The sequence below is a fragment of the Coffea arabica genome, chromosome 11e (assembly GCF_036785885.1).
Source record: "Coffea arabica cultivar ET-39 chromosome 11e, Coffea Arabica ET-39 HiFi, whole genome shotgun sequence".
NCBI classification, from domain to species: domain Eukaryota; kingdom Viridiplantae; phylum Streptophyta; class Magnoliopsida; order Gentianales; family Rubiaceae; genus Coffea; species Coffea arabica.
Window position 1 is genome coordinate 18403152 of NC_092331.1, and position 15773 is coordinate 18418924.

At 38.3% G+C, this 15773-nt stretch overlaps 1 protein-coding gene across 1 annotated transcript; it reads left to right on the forward strand.

Moving 5' to 3' along the window:
* The first annotated feature begins 1902 nt into the window (after nucleotides 1–1902).
* LOC113719528 (putative late blight resistance protein homolog R1A-10) lies at nucleotides 1903–7546 on the forward strand. The gene is made up of 2 exons (XM_027244747.2): nucleotides 1903–6553; nucleotides 7140–7546. The coding sequence occupies exon 1, from the start codon at nucleotides 2037–2039 to the stop codon at nucleotides 6534–6536; it is 4500 nt and encodes a 1499-aa protein (XP_027100548.1). The 5' UTR covers nucleotides 1903–2036; the 3' UTR covers nucleotides 6537–6553; nucleotides 7140–7546.
* Nucleotides 7547–15773: the final 8227 nt, after the last annotated feature.

Below are 15773 nucleotides of genomic sequence, written 5' to 3' on the forward strand. Positions count from 1 at the left end.
CATTGAATTCATATAATATGATAAATAATAATTGTCTTCCCTACAAAGAATTAGGTTTTATGTGAGACGAAAATTGTAGAAAACTTGAATCTAAATAAAAAAGAAATGCCATTCAAGCACTTTATTCTTGAATAATCAACCGATTCTAATTCTACAATTAAATAATCAGTATTCATAAACATTGATGTTGCAAATAATATTTAGGAAGTGTTTAATAATTTAACAAAATCTTAGTTTTTTAATTATTAAATTCTGATAATTTTACTAGAAAGTCCATCATAGATTTTATTTTCAATTGGAAAAAGACATATTGAACACCAACTGATAAATGAGCTTGCGAACACATGGGGGAGGAAAGTAGATGCATAATTCAATAATTAGAATGATCAAGATCAAACAAATCAATTTATGTTGTATTCTAATGCCCATTTTAAAATTTTAGTAGCACTTGCAAATTAGATTTGCTTCTCATATGCATACTTGGTATATGCATGTATATATATATGTATATATATTTCCTTCTCAACAACATTATTTTGAACTGTACAAAAGGTACAATTTTATAATTTAAGGGGAATCACAACACCTTTGGTAAAACATGATAATATTAACAATTGTTATAAAGTTCAACCCAAATTTAATCAATAAAAGCTCAAAAAAGGTTCTAATAGCTTTAGGTCAAAGAGTTCAAATTTGAATAATATTTACAACCAAAACTGGTTAAAGAAATTGAAAAGCATGCATAATTATACTATGAGGTAGATAGTCAAAACTTTACAACAAATTTAAATAGCTACAAAAGTATTATATTTGGATTATTATATTCACATGATTATATTATAAGGTAGGTACTCAAAACTTCACAAAAAATTTTAGTAGCTATCAAAATATATTTGAATTATTATAGTCACGTGCAGTATTTGCTAGTTGGATTAAATGTGCTAAAGGATTTGGTAAACAAGTTAATTTTGTTGAAGATAGACTTCTGATTACAACGGGGAAGACACGTACTGGAGGACTTGGGAGTAGGGGTGGCAATCCGGGTCCAAATCAGGTTGGCGGGTTGGGTTCGGGTCAACCCGTCAGAAAATCTGTTGACCCGAATTCGACCCACCAACCCGTGATAGGTCAGGTATGCTGACCCGAATCCGAAAATTTCAGGTTGACGGGTCAACCCAAAATGACCCGAAACTAAAAAAATCAATTTCTCACAAAACTAATTACATAATCAAGTAATAAAAATTTAAATAAATAATTCCAAACCAAATCTAAAATAAATTAAACACCATAAAAGTGTTTTATCCCAAACAAAATATAAAATAAATTAAAACAGTATAAAAGTAAAAAATAATATAATATATTATTTGTCCAAATATAATAATTTCAACTTCACACAAATTAAATAAATTCATTTAGGATTAAGTAATTAATGCCTTTGAAAAAAAGAATAACTTAGTTTAGTTAGATAGAATTATTTTTATGTTTATTAAATTATTTTTTAATTCGTAAACGGGTCATATCGGATCATATCAGGTCATCACGGGTTAACCCGAAATCGACCTGTTTTCTTTTCGAATTCATCGGGTCCAACCCGATTCTAACCCGAATTCCCGAAACCTCAACCCAAACCCATTAATTTCGTGTTAGATTCGTGTCGTGTTTTCAGATCGTGTCAAAAATTGCCACCCCTACTTGGGAGTGTAGTATGCTACTGCACTCTTGATTTTTGCTTGCTTTCCTACTGACGGATTATAGATTCATTTATAACTTCAACTATTCACCCTAGCATCCGCTAGTAATCTAGGCGAGTTATTACTGGCTTTTTACAATGTTTATCTTAGATATTTTGAAACAACAACCTTATCTTTTCTAGATAATTCTACGATCACAAATAATGTCACGTCTTTCTCTGTTGTGCCCTCTATCTCAATCTATAACTCATTCAACCATCCCATTTCTTCTCAATTCTCCTCCCTCTTTCTTGCCAGTACTAGTTTTTGGCAGCTGGCTCTTAGAGCTCGTTTCAGCAACTTCCCATGGAATCTTTTGGAAAACTTATTAAGAGCGAGAATCCAACTTGCACTGGTGTTGTTGATTCTCTCTTGGCCGAGCTGGATATCCGGAAAAGGCTGTTATTGTCAGGTCAGCCGGATGATAATCATCAAATTGGGATCCTCATAGCGGAAGTGAGACTCTGGAGAATGCTTCTGATCTACGTCGCATATTTGAGTGACGCTGACATGAAGTTTGGTGTTGGTCGGGAGTTGGGGTCGATGGACCGGGACCTTGATGCTGCTTTGAAAGAGGCAACTAATGATTTTCGAGTTGCTTCCAAGAAAGAAGGTGTCGGTAAAATAAGCAGCGATTTTGGAGCTGATCCTGAGAAATACGAGTCCATGGTTCACAAAGGTCTTACAAGGGGTGATTATGGAGTTGCAATGTCTGAGTTGCAACAAAAGCTTATGCTTTTCAGGCCTCAGATGAAGGCAGCTTATGAACGCATTGCATCCAACCATTCATTTCAATCGCACCATCCCCTAAGCCGTTCTGGTGTCTGCAGTCTCTTCTGCCAAAATCTACAGCAGGTTGTCCTGGTGCTTTATTGTGGGAAAGGCAAGATGCTAGAATATATGCACCTAAAAGTCGAAACCATGTCCAAGATGCTTAAACGTCTCCAAAGCTTCATCAGCACTATGGTAAGATTTTCTCTTGATCTAGACAGAGATTTCTTGACTCATTTTGGAGCTTTACTGGTCCGCACTGCACATTTTTGTTGCTTGTGCTGGATTGACCAAATGGAAGAAGACAAGATCGAGGAGCTGTCGATTATGCTTCATGATCTGCTGAAGGCATTCAAGCTGGATACTACAGAAGTTGTACAGCTGTTTCTGAAATTACTCAGGCCTTATTCCTTGGTGAAAACCTGGACATCAATCCCTACTCCAGTTGAAACATTTGTCGATTTTCTCTTTCCTGAGAAGGATCCTCAACTTGAAACCTTCTTCAAAGGGCTTGAACACCTGATAATGTTCGTCCTTGAAGTTGGAGAACCAGAGAAATTTGATCTAAAGCTGCTTATAATGGACATCACAGCAGCGATTTCCAGGCTTGGATATTTTGGTGACTTGTTTAATGAGATAGGAGAGTCAACAGGATACATATTTAGCACAAATGTATCTGCATTTTTTAGGTTGCTTGAAAAGATTGAGCTTCTCAGAGTGGAAGTATTCCTGGATGAGCTACTAAAGAAAAGGATCAGTTTGGAGCTCCTTGAGAATCGTATTGATTCTTTCCATGAGGGACTCTTCTATTTGGAAAGTTATCAAAGATATGCATCCAAATGGAAAAGCAAAGCTCCTAAGCTGATCTGGTTGCATATCAAACCTGTGGCTGGGAAGGCTGGCTCTGTTTATCAATCGTTCCATGCCAAGTCAGTCACTGAAGACAAGTTCAAACATGAGCTAACTATGTTGCACTGCAAGATTCAACTTTTGAAGACTGAGATACTTTTGGAAGAGCTTCTCGATGGAAACCCAGATCTCATAATCAATGGCCGACTACGTTTGGAAGAGCTTCTTGATGGACATCCAAATCTCACAGTCAATGTGAAGAACCAAATGGAAAGCCTCGATCTGGGGCTGATAGTCCTTAGAACTTATTTGATGGGTCCGCTGGAGGATGATGAGAAACTAATCTTAACAGATGCAGAGTCAGTAGCAAGGGTTGCTTCTCTTTTTTATTACTCTCTTCTCAAAAATGATATTGCAGAACATGCGGTGGGGAATTTCAGTCATGTGCTTCCTAAGTTAGTAAGAAAGATGGACCTTGTTAATGCAAAGATCAAAGAGATTTATATGCCTGTTCGAAGGTCATCAAAATCCCATTTCCCTAAGACAGAAGGATTTGGCTTCATTGATTGTCTTTTAGGAGATCTCAGCGAGCTGCTAAACTCTGAAGCGGGATTTCTTGTTTCCTTGAGGCATCAAGTTCATGCTGTTCACAGAGACTTAGAGTTCTTGAGATCCTTCCTCAGTGATATTAAAGAGCAGTATAATGACCGTCCGGATTTGAAAAGTTTTGTTTCGTCCATTATCCAAGTATCACTTGAGGCAGAATATCTCATTGAAACGTTTGTGGTTGGCAATTGTTTGCGATGGTATCATCCATTATGGCTTTCTGATCTCCTGGAAGATCTCAACCTTTTTAAGGTTCAGGCCACAGAAATCTGTACGAATGAACATACCATCAGCATCCATGATGTTCCCACCTCTTCAATGAATATGGTATCACCAGCGAAGATTCCCATGATTGATGAAGTTGTGATTGATCTCACCGATGAAAAAAAATTGATCATTGATAGGCTTACAGCTGGATTACCACAGCTAGATGTTGTTTCAATTGTTGGCATGCCTGGACTCGGCAAGACAACTTTAGCCTTGAAGGCGTATAATGATCCTTCAGTTACCTATCAGTTCCACGCTCGTGCATGGTGTTATGTCTCCCACACATATCGAAGAAGAGAATTGCTTCTTCAGATTTTAGGTGAAATTGTGGAACTTAAGGATGATATCCTTGAAATGAGTGATGAAGATTTAGAGATGAAGTTGTACCAATGCCTAAAGGGGAAAAGGTACCTCATTGTTATGGACGATATTTGGAGCACTGAGGCATGGTACGATTTCCAACGATCATTTCCAAATGACAACAATGGAAGCAGAATACTGATCACGAGTCGGCACTTTGATGTGGCGGTAAAATTGAAAGCGGATAGTACTCCTCACCCCCTTCGGCTACTGTCTGATGATGAAAGCTGGACGCTGTTGCAAAAGAAGTTGTTTTACACGAAAAAGTGCCCCAATGAATTAGTGATAGTCGGAAAGAAAATTGCAGAAAGCTGTAGAGGACTTCCTCTTGCAGTTGTTGCAATATCTGGTCTCCTTGAAAGGACAGACATGATACCAGACTGGTGGAAACAAGTTTCAGAAAGCATTTGCTCACACATTGTGGATGATCCTGTGACGGGGTGCATGGACATACTAGAGCTAAGCTACAGATATTTGCCTAACCATTTGAAGCCTTGCTTTCTATATACTGGAGTATTTTTGGAGGATAAAAACATTCCAGTTAGGAAGTTGACATGGTTGTGGATAGCTGAAGGATTTATACCCAATAATGGGCTGGACAGCAAGGAAGATGTTGCAGAGGGATACTTGAGGGATCTAATTGGAAGAAGCCTAGTAACAGCTTCCAAAAGGCGATCGCTTGGAGGTGTCAAAACATGTCATGAACATGACATGTTGCGAACCTTATGCCTGCAAAAATGTGAAGAAGAAAACTTCTTGCAATGGAAAAATGGGTATGATGAGCTTTTTCCTTCTTCTCATATGGATTTAGACTACGGTGTTGACCCCAATTATTTTTGTCCACCAATTTCCCAAAAATATGAGAAACGTAGGGTGTCTATTTGTTCCAAGAGGAATCATTTTGTCATGTCAAGGCCTTCTGGGCCACATGTCCAGTCTCTACTGTACTTTGCCACCAGTGATTTGTATCCTAGATGTCCCTACGACATCACCTTCATTTTTGACAATTTTAAACTCCTTAAAGTGCTAGATTTGGAATCCATCAATATGGGGAGTTCTTTCCCCACTGAAGTACAATTGTTGGTCCGTTTGAGATTTTTAGCTCTTTGTGGTGATATAGACACTATTCCAGCATCAATATCCAATCTCCGGGTTCTTGAAAGCTTGCTCGTGAAGGGATTGAAAGGTAAAGTTCTACTACCTTATACTCTTTGGAGCATGGAAAAGTTGAGACACGTCCATGTAAATAATTATGCTGCCATCGCCTTGCAAGACAGCGAAAGCACATCTTCTTCTCAAGCACTTAATCTGGTCAGTCTTTCCTGCCCATACCTCCTTTGTGGAAAAGGTACAGAGGATATCATGAGGAAATTACTTAAACTTCAGAAACTAAGCTGTGTATTTTCTGAATTACGGGATGATAGTGGGAAGTGCAATCATTTTCCAGTGCTGAACTTTCTGACAGAGCTCGAGTCCCTCAATGTACTCTATTCTGGTAGGATTGCTCTTCCTTGTAAGTTTGAGTTCCCATTGAATCTCAAGAAGTTGACACTGTCAAAATTCCGCCTACCGTGGGATTCAATTTCGGAGATTGGGAGATTGCCTAACCTTGAGGTTCTCAAATTACTTTCAAGAGCCTTTGAGGGGAAAGTGTGGGAAATGAAAGGAGGAGAGTTCCTTAAACTGAAATTTTTGAAGCTCGACAGCCTAAACGTTGCTCAATGGAATGCCTCTAGTGATCACCTGCCACAGCTTCAACACCTAATTCTGCGAAGTTGCAGGCAGCTTAAGGAGGTTCCTTCTGGTTTTGCGGAGAGCTGTACTCTGGAAATGATTGAGGTGCAACTGTGTACACACACTGTTGAAGAGTCAGTGAAATCACTTCAAGATGAACAACTTGGAATGGGATATGAATTGAAGGTCCTCATTGACCATTCAGACATGGATTTCTGATCACTGCATAATTTCTGGTTAGAATTTGGGCCTACTATTCTATTTGCATTTGAGTAAATTATGATTTTGTCTGTGTTCACCTAACATGACGTTTTATGTACTTTTATCTGTTATCAATTTATAAAATCCTCTGCTCGGTGTTGCTTCTTGTCACCACTCAAATAATGATCATTTTACTGATGAGTTGTTACTTCATAGATTTGAATATTGGAGCTATGTATTTAAAGGTCTGGTTCTGCTTTCCTAAACGTACGCTACTCTGATAGATATATGATGTGCAATTCACATTTCCTCTTTTCTAAAGGAAAGCGTTCTTTAGTTGAATGTGAATGGATTTAGTTACTTATAATTAGTTAAGGACAGCATGTAGGATTTGTTGATCATATTTTTTGTTGTTATGCAGGCTGTCTAGTTGAAGAAAAGAATTGCACTAAATGCTATATAAGCAGACAAAGGCACAAGTTTTCTAGTATATGCTAATTAGTATGAATACTTACAATATCAACTGCATCAGGATCTGTTTTTTTAGTTTCGCTAGCAAATGCAAAAGCCTAATTTCAATCCCTGTGGTTGGTTGAAGTAACATGCTGTTCTTTGTTTCAGTTTACCCTCTGGAAAGGGCAAGTGGACCTCTCTCCAAGGTGAAGAAAATGAAAGTCGCAGCAGTCAATAGATGTTGGTTTGGAATCTGGATAATCTTATTCCTAGGAGATCTGAGTTCTGACAATGGTGGCTTCAAATGTCTGTGAAGTAAAAATCATTGGATAATTTAATCCAAGTGATTGGAACTTGGACATTTTGTCTATTATTGCTTCCACCAAAGTTGAAACCCCATGTTTGTAAGACTTTCAAGTTTCCCTTCTTTCATTAGTATGACTTGATTTATGTTAACTTTCTGTTTCTCTAGCGATCTGAGAATGGATATTGCAATTATTTTGATCTTGTTATCATTTTTATGAGTGAGAATTGAATGACAGAATTTTACGGAGGGAGGAAGTGCCCCTTGGTCATGCTATATGTTGCATACAATCTGGTTCTATGTTGGCCAACTGGACCATGTTGTCCGAGGCAAACTAGTCCTTCGCTGAAATACAATTTCTTGTATTTTCCATTGCTAATTGTTTCTGTTTTGCTTTTATCATCTGATGATATATAAGGACCTTTTTATTGATACAACAGTGCGTCAACTAAGACAAGTAGGAAAAAGGTACGGAAGCCATGTCCGTTTGCTCTTATAGTCTTGTGGTTCTAAACTACTGAGATGACTTTGTCGTAGGATGATTGTAGGATGCCTGTATAACTTGATTCCAAGAGAAGCTGATAGAGATATATCTTTACTTCCCTGCGTTGAATTCTTAATCCAACATTGGACTTATATGTGAATAATTTTGCATTGTAGACTATTATATAAAATTAAATCCAATTAAAGTGATGAATTATAGTTTGAACTTTTACCTATAAGTAGAGTTATGGTTCTCGGGTGACACGTATTATTTTGTTGTTTAATATCACAAAATAGTTCTTTCTTGATATTCCATCAGCAAAAAAGATACTAAAGAGAAACTAAAGGACTCTCTCAGGCCCGTTTGGTTCACGGATCGGATGAAATGAGATGACTCATTTTTGGATTATTAATCTTAGGCAGAGTCATTTCAGGATAAATTATCCAAATTATCTAGTGTTTGGTTGATTCTGAGATGGATAAGATATGTTGAAAAATAATTCTATCCTGTGTTTGGTTGGAGATTGGATGAGGTAAGATTACTATTTTAATGACCAAAATACCCCTTAATTTATAGATTTTTTAAATAAAATAATTTAATATTTTATTAAATATTAATAAAATAACTTAATTTTTTATTAAATATTAATAAAATAACTTAATTTTTTAACAAAATAATTTAATAAAAAAATTAATATTTATAACTTTTATTAAAACAGAGTAGTTTGAAACTTTAGAATTATAAAGTAAATCAAGGGTTTTGATATATAAAAATTCGCCTATTCAGACCCTTAAAAATAGATTTTGACCAAGTTTTTGAACATAAATTTGAAATTCAATTAAATAATGGGTGCCGAACTCAAGCTACTATAGTAGATTTTTCTTTGGATAGGGTTTGAGCTTATTGAAATCCTTATTCACAAAGTCCAATTGATAAGGTTATTTATATAGAATTTGGTTTAGAAAATAAGTTTAGTAAGGGTAATTTAGTCCAAGGGCAATATAGTTCTTCTATTATGATGTTGGTATGGCAAATTACTTAAATTATTTAAATTAATTAAAAGGGGTAAATCAAAATTTTTAAAATAATAAATAGGAGCAAATTAGTCAAAAATTTTAATATAATTAGTGGGGGCTAATTAGTCCATTTCTTGTCATATTATTATGTGAAAGTATGATTATATAATAGTCAATATGAATTTGAATCATTCATAAGGGTAAATTAGTCCAAATATTATTACATTGGTAGTAGAGGCAAATTAGTCCATTCATATTATATTATCATGTGGGAATAGGGTTATATAATTATAAGAGTATAAATTTGTATTTTTTATAAGGATAAATTAATCTAAAATTTTATCATCTTATCTATTAGTCATTTTGGAATGATTAATACCACTTCTCCCGTATAATTACTTTATCCCATGAATAGGGGATTAATTCGGTTAGATAGGATGTAGCATCATTATAAAATGCAATCAAACATGGGATGACATATGATGATTAGTCTAATCGTGTGTCATCCCATGAACCAAATGAACTCTCAAAGGATCAAAAAATGCGTGTTAATCTAGAAGGTCACCCCAAACTCCAAGGAGTCAAGTGACAATGTGAATTCAGGTACGCATCCAAGATTTTAGTATTAATTTATTTCTCAATAATCACCATAAAGTATTATGGGTTTAATAGGTGATAGATTTAACCAAAGGTTATTTTTAATCAACCACTAACACCCTGAACTGTGTACTTGTTTCAACTTTAGAATTTGTGCCTCTTTTTCGTCTCTTAAAAATTCTGAAGATATTTTTCTTACTTTCGGTTGAGATTACAGAGAAAATGTTGTTAGCTATGTAGCAAAAGTGATCTGCTGCTCTTCCTTCCTCTCACAGAAGGATAGAGGATATCTTCCTAACCATGCTTTGATTTATAAGCTCCGCAGATATTGTTCCTACATTGTGGCATCATGTAGCTAAGCATATGTGTAGAAACTAAAAACATTGTATATTTTTTGCGAACTGTCCTTTGAAGTTATTACCATGCATTGGAAACTTAGAAGAGTCAAATACATCTTGATACGTGAATTTTAGCTTCATGAATTTTCCTAGTATGGTGTTACAAGCCAAAGAAATTTCAGATTTTACAGATTGAGGACCGATGCCAATTCTGATCTAAAATGTGATCATCATACAACTGCTTTTTTTTTTTTTGGTAAATAAAGATGCATTAAAGTAAAAGTCAAGTCTACAAAGAGGAAGTTAAAGTACAGTCATCCGTGGGGTGGTAACACCCTTTAAGTCTTGCAAAAGTAAGGGAAGGACAAAATTAGGACATGATTCAAAAAAAGTAAAGTCTTGAGTGCTGCTTCTTCCCCAGTTTGCTAGGATGTCTGCACATTTGTTTGCTTCGCGATAGTTATGGTAGAAACATGTTTGCTAGAATGTAGTCAACAGCTCCCTGCAGTTAAGAATAAAAGGCGAAAGTTCATGAGAGATAAGATTATTTGACTTACACAAGGAGATGATACTAGAAAAGTCTATCTCCACATCGAGAGAGTGGATGTTGAGGTTTTTTGCAAGTTGTAAACCATCTCTAAGAGCCCAGCATTCTGCGTAAGGAACAGAACAGGAGCCTAAATTTCTTGCAAAACCTGCAATCCATAACCCATTCAAGTCACGAATTATGCCACCAGCTCTTGCCTGGTTTGAAGGTCCAGAGACCGAACCGTCAGTGTTGAGTTTGGCAAAACCTATAGTCGGGGGGATCCATCTAATGAATTTTTCCTGTCTAGGGGATCTGGTGATATGAGAACCAGGTCCTAAAAGGTAAAATTCATGGGCATGGTGAAGGCAAAACTTGATAGGATCAGAAAATTTTTTCTGAAAGATCTTAGCATTGCGAGCTTGCCAAAGGCTCCAACAACCAAAGCTAAAGATGGTTCCCCAGGGAATAAGTTTGAAAGGGGAAGGAATGGTGGAGGAGCATCCATCATTGATCCAAGAATAAAAATCCGAGTTGGTTTGGGGGCAGGTTTGAGATGTTTGGGTAAGTTTAAGCCAAAAGGAGGTTGCTTGGTTACAAAGCCTTAGTACGTGGTCCGAATTCTCAGAAGGAGCTGCACAAAAAGGGCAAGAGGCTTCGGATAGAATTGTACGGTGGGCAAGAAGGCTTTTTGTAGGTAGTTTGTCCTGGGAAGCTAGCCAAAGGAAATGCTTGACTTTTGAAGAGGTATTGACTTTCCAGATCCAGCGGAAGTGGGATGGAGCTCTATTATCTACAGGACATGAGGAAGGATTTTTGCACAAATTATAAGCTGATTTAGAGTTGAAAGCCCCATTGTTGGAGTGATTCCACCTAAGAAAGTCATGAGATGGATGGAGTACTTGTCTTGGTGTACCCTTGATTTCCTTCAACAGCTGGAGGGAAAGCTGGAAGGAGATTTTATCTAGGTTCCAGCTAGTGAGGGGGTAAAAGAGTTGACAGACTCTTAAGTCCTCTTCCCCCTCAGTTAGAGGCCCTTGGATTTGGCTTCTAATAGAACTGGAATGGAGCCATTTATCTCCCCAAAATCTGACTGTATGCCCATCTTTGATAGACCAAATTATACCTTCGTTGAAGGTTTTGATCCCAATGTTTAGGCTTTTTTTTATTTATGGAGCCATTTACATTGTTGAGATGGAGCATATGGGTGTTAGTGGAATTAATTTTATCCACATAACAGTGCCTGAGGACTTTCACCCAAGGTTTGTTACTCTCTTGGGTGATATTCCAGTAGAGTTTGACTTTTGCAGCCTTGTTAAGCAAGGCAGTCTGTTTGAGTCCAAGTCCCCCGAGATGCTTGTCTTTGGTGATAGTTTCCCAGTTGACCAAATGAATTTTTTGTTTATCTTCTGAGGAACCCCAGAGGAATCTTCTCTGTTCTTTGTCAATCTCATGACAGATTTTTTGTGGCAGTGGAAGACATTGAGTGTAATAAGCTGGGATAGCAGAGATGGATTGTTGGGCAATGGTTTTCCTGCCTGCTAGGGACAAGAGTTTGGATTTCCAACCTTGAAGTTTATTTTTGACTTTGTCAAGAATAAATGAGAAGGTTCTCACCGAAGGCCTAGAGATGGTGAGGGGGATACCCAAATAAGCACTAAGGTCTTCAATGGTGTTGATGTTGAGCATCTAAGAAAGAAGTGTTTTTTGGGTAGAAGGGGTATTGGGGGAGAAGAGGACTTTTGATTTCTCATAGTTGACGGTAAGTCCAGATTTGAGGCAAAAATCATTTAAGGCTGTTGTTACTGCCTGAATGGAGGAAGATTCAGCAGTGCTGAAGAGAATTACATCATCTGCATAAAAACAGTGGGAGAGGGTGGGGCCCTGTCTACCAAATTTAATTGGTTTCCACAGGTTTTTTGTACATAGGAGTTCTATTTTTTGGGATAGGTACTCCATGCAGAGAATAAAAAGGTATGGGGAGATAGGATCTCCCTGTCTAATTCCTCTAGAAGGGGTAAAAAAATTTGTGATTTGGCCATTTATGATTAGGCCCAACCTAGAAGAAGAGATGCATTGCAAGATAAGATTGATGAAAGTAGGAGGAAGCTAGAAATGGTAAAGAGCTTCCCTAATAAAACCCCATTCCAGTTTGTCAAAGGCCTTCTCAAGGTCGAGCTTGATTGCACAAAAGCCAATTTTTCCACTTTTTTTTTCATACTACAGAGAGCTTCTTGCACAAGAAGAATATTGTCTTAATAGCTTCTATTAGGAAGGAAACTTGCTTGAAGCGGGGAAATGATATCAGAGAGGATAGGTCTTAGATGGTTGACTATGATTTTTGCTAGAACCTTATAGGCAGAGTTGATTAAGCCTATAGGTCTAAAATGTTTCAGGGTTTCTGGGTGTTCCACTTTCGGGATAAGACAGAGAAATGTATCATTGACACCAAGAGGGAAAGGTTTGAGCTCAAAGCAATCAAAGATCAGTTTAATGAGGGAAGGTGAGGTTTTATCCCGAAATTTTTGAAAGAAATAGGGGTGCAACCCATCTGGTCCCGGGGATTTGAAAGGTTTAAGTTCAAAGAAGGCTTTTTTTATTTCTTGAGAAGTAGGCTTAAGTGCAAGAGATCTGAAGGGCTCAAGATTTTGGTTTGCAAAGGGTATGGGAAAAGGCTCAGGTTCTAGGTAGTTTGAGGTAAAGTCTGTGGTGAAGAGGTTGGCAAAGTAGGATTTGAAGATGTGTTTGATAAGAGAAGGGTCAGTAACCCAATTACCAAGTTCATCTTTGAGATAAGAGATTTAGTTCTTGTTTCTCCTACACACAGCAGTGGTTTGAAGAAATTTGGAACTGAGATTGTCCCAGCAGAGATAATCCATTCTAGATTTCATTGCCCAAAGATCTTTTTCTTGATTCAGAACATGATTATATTCAACTTGAAGAGAAATTTCCAATTGGTCAAGAAAAGATGAGTGATGATTTTGGAGCGAAGACTGGATACCCTTTAGCCTGTTGAGAATTTTCCTTTTTTTTCTTGAAAATGTTCTCAAAGGTCTCAGAACTCCAAGAAGATACCAACTCAGAAAACTGTTTAGTGGTATCAGGGAAAGGTTTGTTAGGCTCAATCCAAACTCGATCAACCAAGGAGACAAAAGAAGGGTGTTTAAGCCAGAATCTTTCAAGCCTAAAGATTTTTGTAGAGGGGCAAGAGTGATGGGGTTTGAGGTTAACCAGGATAGGGCAGTGATTAGATCTAGTGCGAGGGAGGTGCAACACATTGGCATTATCATAAAGAATGCACCACGAGTGATTGCAAAAAGCTCTATCAAGTCTTTCGTGGATGATTTTTCCATTGATTCTCTTCCCAGTCCAAGTGAACTTTGGGCCAGAGAAGCTCATGTCCATGAGTCCACAATAGTCTAAACAATGTTTAAACAAGGCAACTCTACTCTAAATTAAAGGATTCCCACCAAATTTGTCAGAAGGGTTAAGCAGGTCATTGAAATCGCCAATACAAATCTAGGGGAGCTTAATAGTATCAGAAGTGATTTTAAGATTTTCCCAGAGGATTTTTCTATTATTCAGAGAAGGGCTAGCATAAATAGCACTAATAAGCCAAGGGGTATCATAAGGATGTACCTTTGCCGTAGCATGAATGACCTGAAGGTCGTTTGATATGCTTTCCAGCTTCACTTGAGCATCATTCCAAAGTAGCCATATTCCTCCTTGTGCATCTACGATTTTGTAGTTGCTGAAGGGCAGGCTGCTACACATGGCAATTGCTCTGTCTACACTCAGTTTGGTTTCGACCAAAATGACAATGCCTGGCTGATGAGTATGAATATGCTGTAGTAGGTGATTTCTGAATGTGGTGCTACCCGCACCACGAACATTCCACATTAGTATCTTCATAGAAGAAGAGTCATGCAGTTGAATCGGGGAGGACAGAGAATTGTTCCTCCGAGCTGGGTCTTGACTTGGTCCTACTGATGTAGGAGTCCAAGTTTGCAGGCAGGCTGCCCTTGGTTGAACCTCCATTTTGTAGTGGAAGTGTTCTAGCAGAGGAAACTCTAGGCGTGTGGGGCATGCAACAAAGATTCTTGCCCCTTGGACCTCTCTTATAGGAGTGAGTACCGCCACCTTTGCTTCCAAAGAAGGAAAGTTTAAGGTTAAATGGGAGATAGAGAGGGTGTAATTTTCTGCCTGTGGTATTGAGAGGACGTCTTCCTCTTGCTGCAAATCCCTTAGGGGTCTGTGATTTATTTCTGGCATTTCTCTTACCCAAAAAGAGTGGTAAATTGGCGGAGTTTCTGTAGGATTTGGTTCGGAGTGGTTTGGGCCGGTCAAGTTGAAGTTGAGAATGATTCCTACACTAGTGTCGCTGCTCCACATCTGGATGTGACCCAAAGGTGAGCCCAGATCGCTCGACTCCTGCAAAATTTCTGGTCTTTGGTTTGAGACTGCCATTCTTTGTAGTCGTTGGGAGGTGGGTGCTGTCCCAAGTAGTTGATTTCTTGAGTGCCAAACTTGACGCATGGGGGGTCGGTGTTGATAGCGAGGGAGCCAATGTCTCCCTGGGAGATAGTGTGGCCCATTTGGGAGCCTTTCCCCTCTTCTGGTTTCGTGATGGGAGGGGAGAGTGGAGGTGAGACGATCCATTGGGTCTCTTCGATGAAGGGGATAGACACTGTTCCTTTGTTGGTGACGGCGGTGAGACAGTGGGAAGGTCATGTTTGATTTGAGAGCAAGGCGAGTTTGTTGTATAAAGATGAAAGTTGGAAGAAGGTGAAAGTTTTTTATATGAGTTTTGGTTTTGTTTTGGTAGAGGTGAGAGAGGATCCGAGAAGGATTTTTGAGGTGACATACTGTGTATTTTGCAGGTGGTTGAGAGGGAGGGGGGAAAGGTTCCTTTTTTTGTCTCAGGCAAAGGTTGTCTTTTTTGGTATAAGATGCAAGCTGGAGGAGATGGTTTAGGAGCAGGGGAAACTTGGGGTTGACAGTTTGACTTTGAGCTGGCTCCTTGAGAATTGGAAAGTATAGATAGAGGGTCAGCGAGTGTTGCAATCGAGGAAAGGCAATTTTGTGTAAAGGTTGGGATGGAACGGTGGCAGAAGTGAGTTGGGGAGGAGAGGTCATTTTCAGTTGGGCCTGTGGATTTGAAATTTGAGTTGAAAGAACAAATTGGTTTTTGACCGTTTGAAATTGTCTGCGAAGGTTTTCGGCCCAAGATAGGAAATATTTTTTGCTTAGGTGGGAGGCGGTGGTGTTGTGGAGGAGGAAGGGCATTTGAACGGGAAAGCTCTGCATCTTTTGATGAGAAACTAATGCATTTGCCCTCATCATGGCCCAATAAACCGCAAACAGAGCAGAAATTTAGGCCTTCATAGAGAAGAGGCTGAAGGAGTTGATCAATTTTGATGGATTTTTGCAGGGGTTTGTCGAGGTCTATTTGGATACAGATTCTCGCATACCTGCCTCGTTCGGAATTTGCGGTTCTGGCATCAATTTGGATAAGGAGTCCTAGAGCATTGCCGATA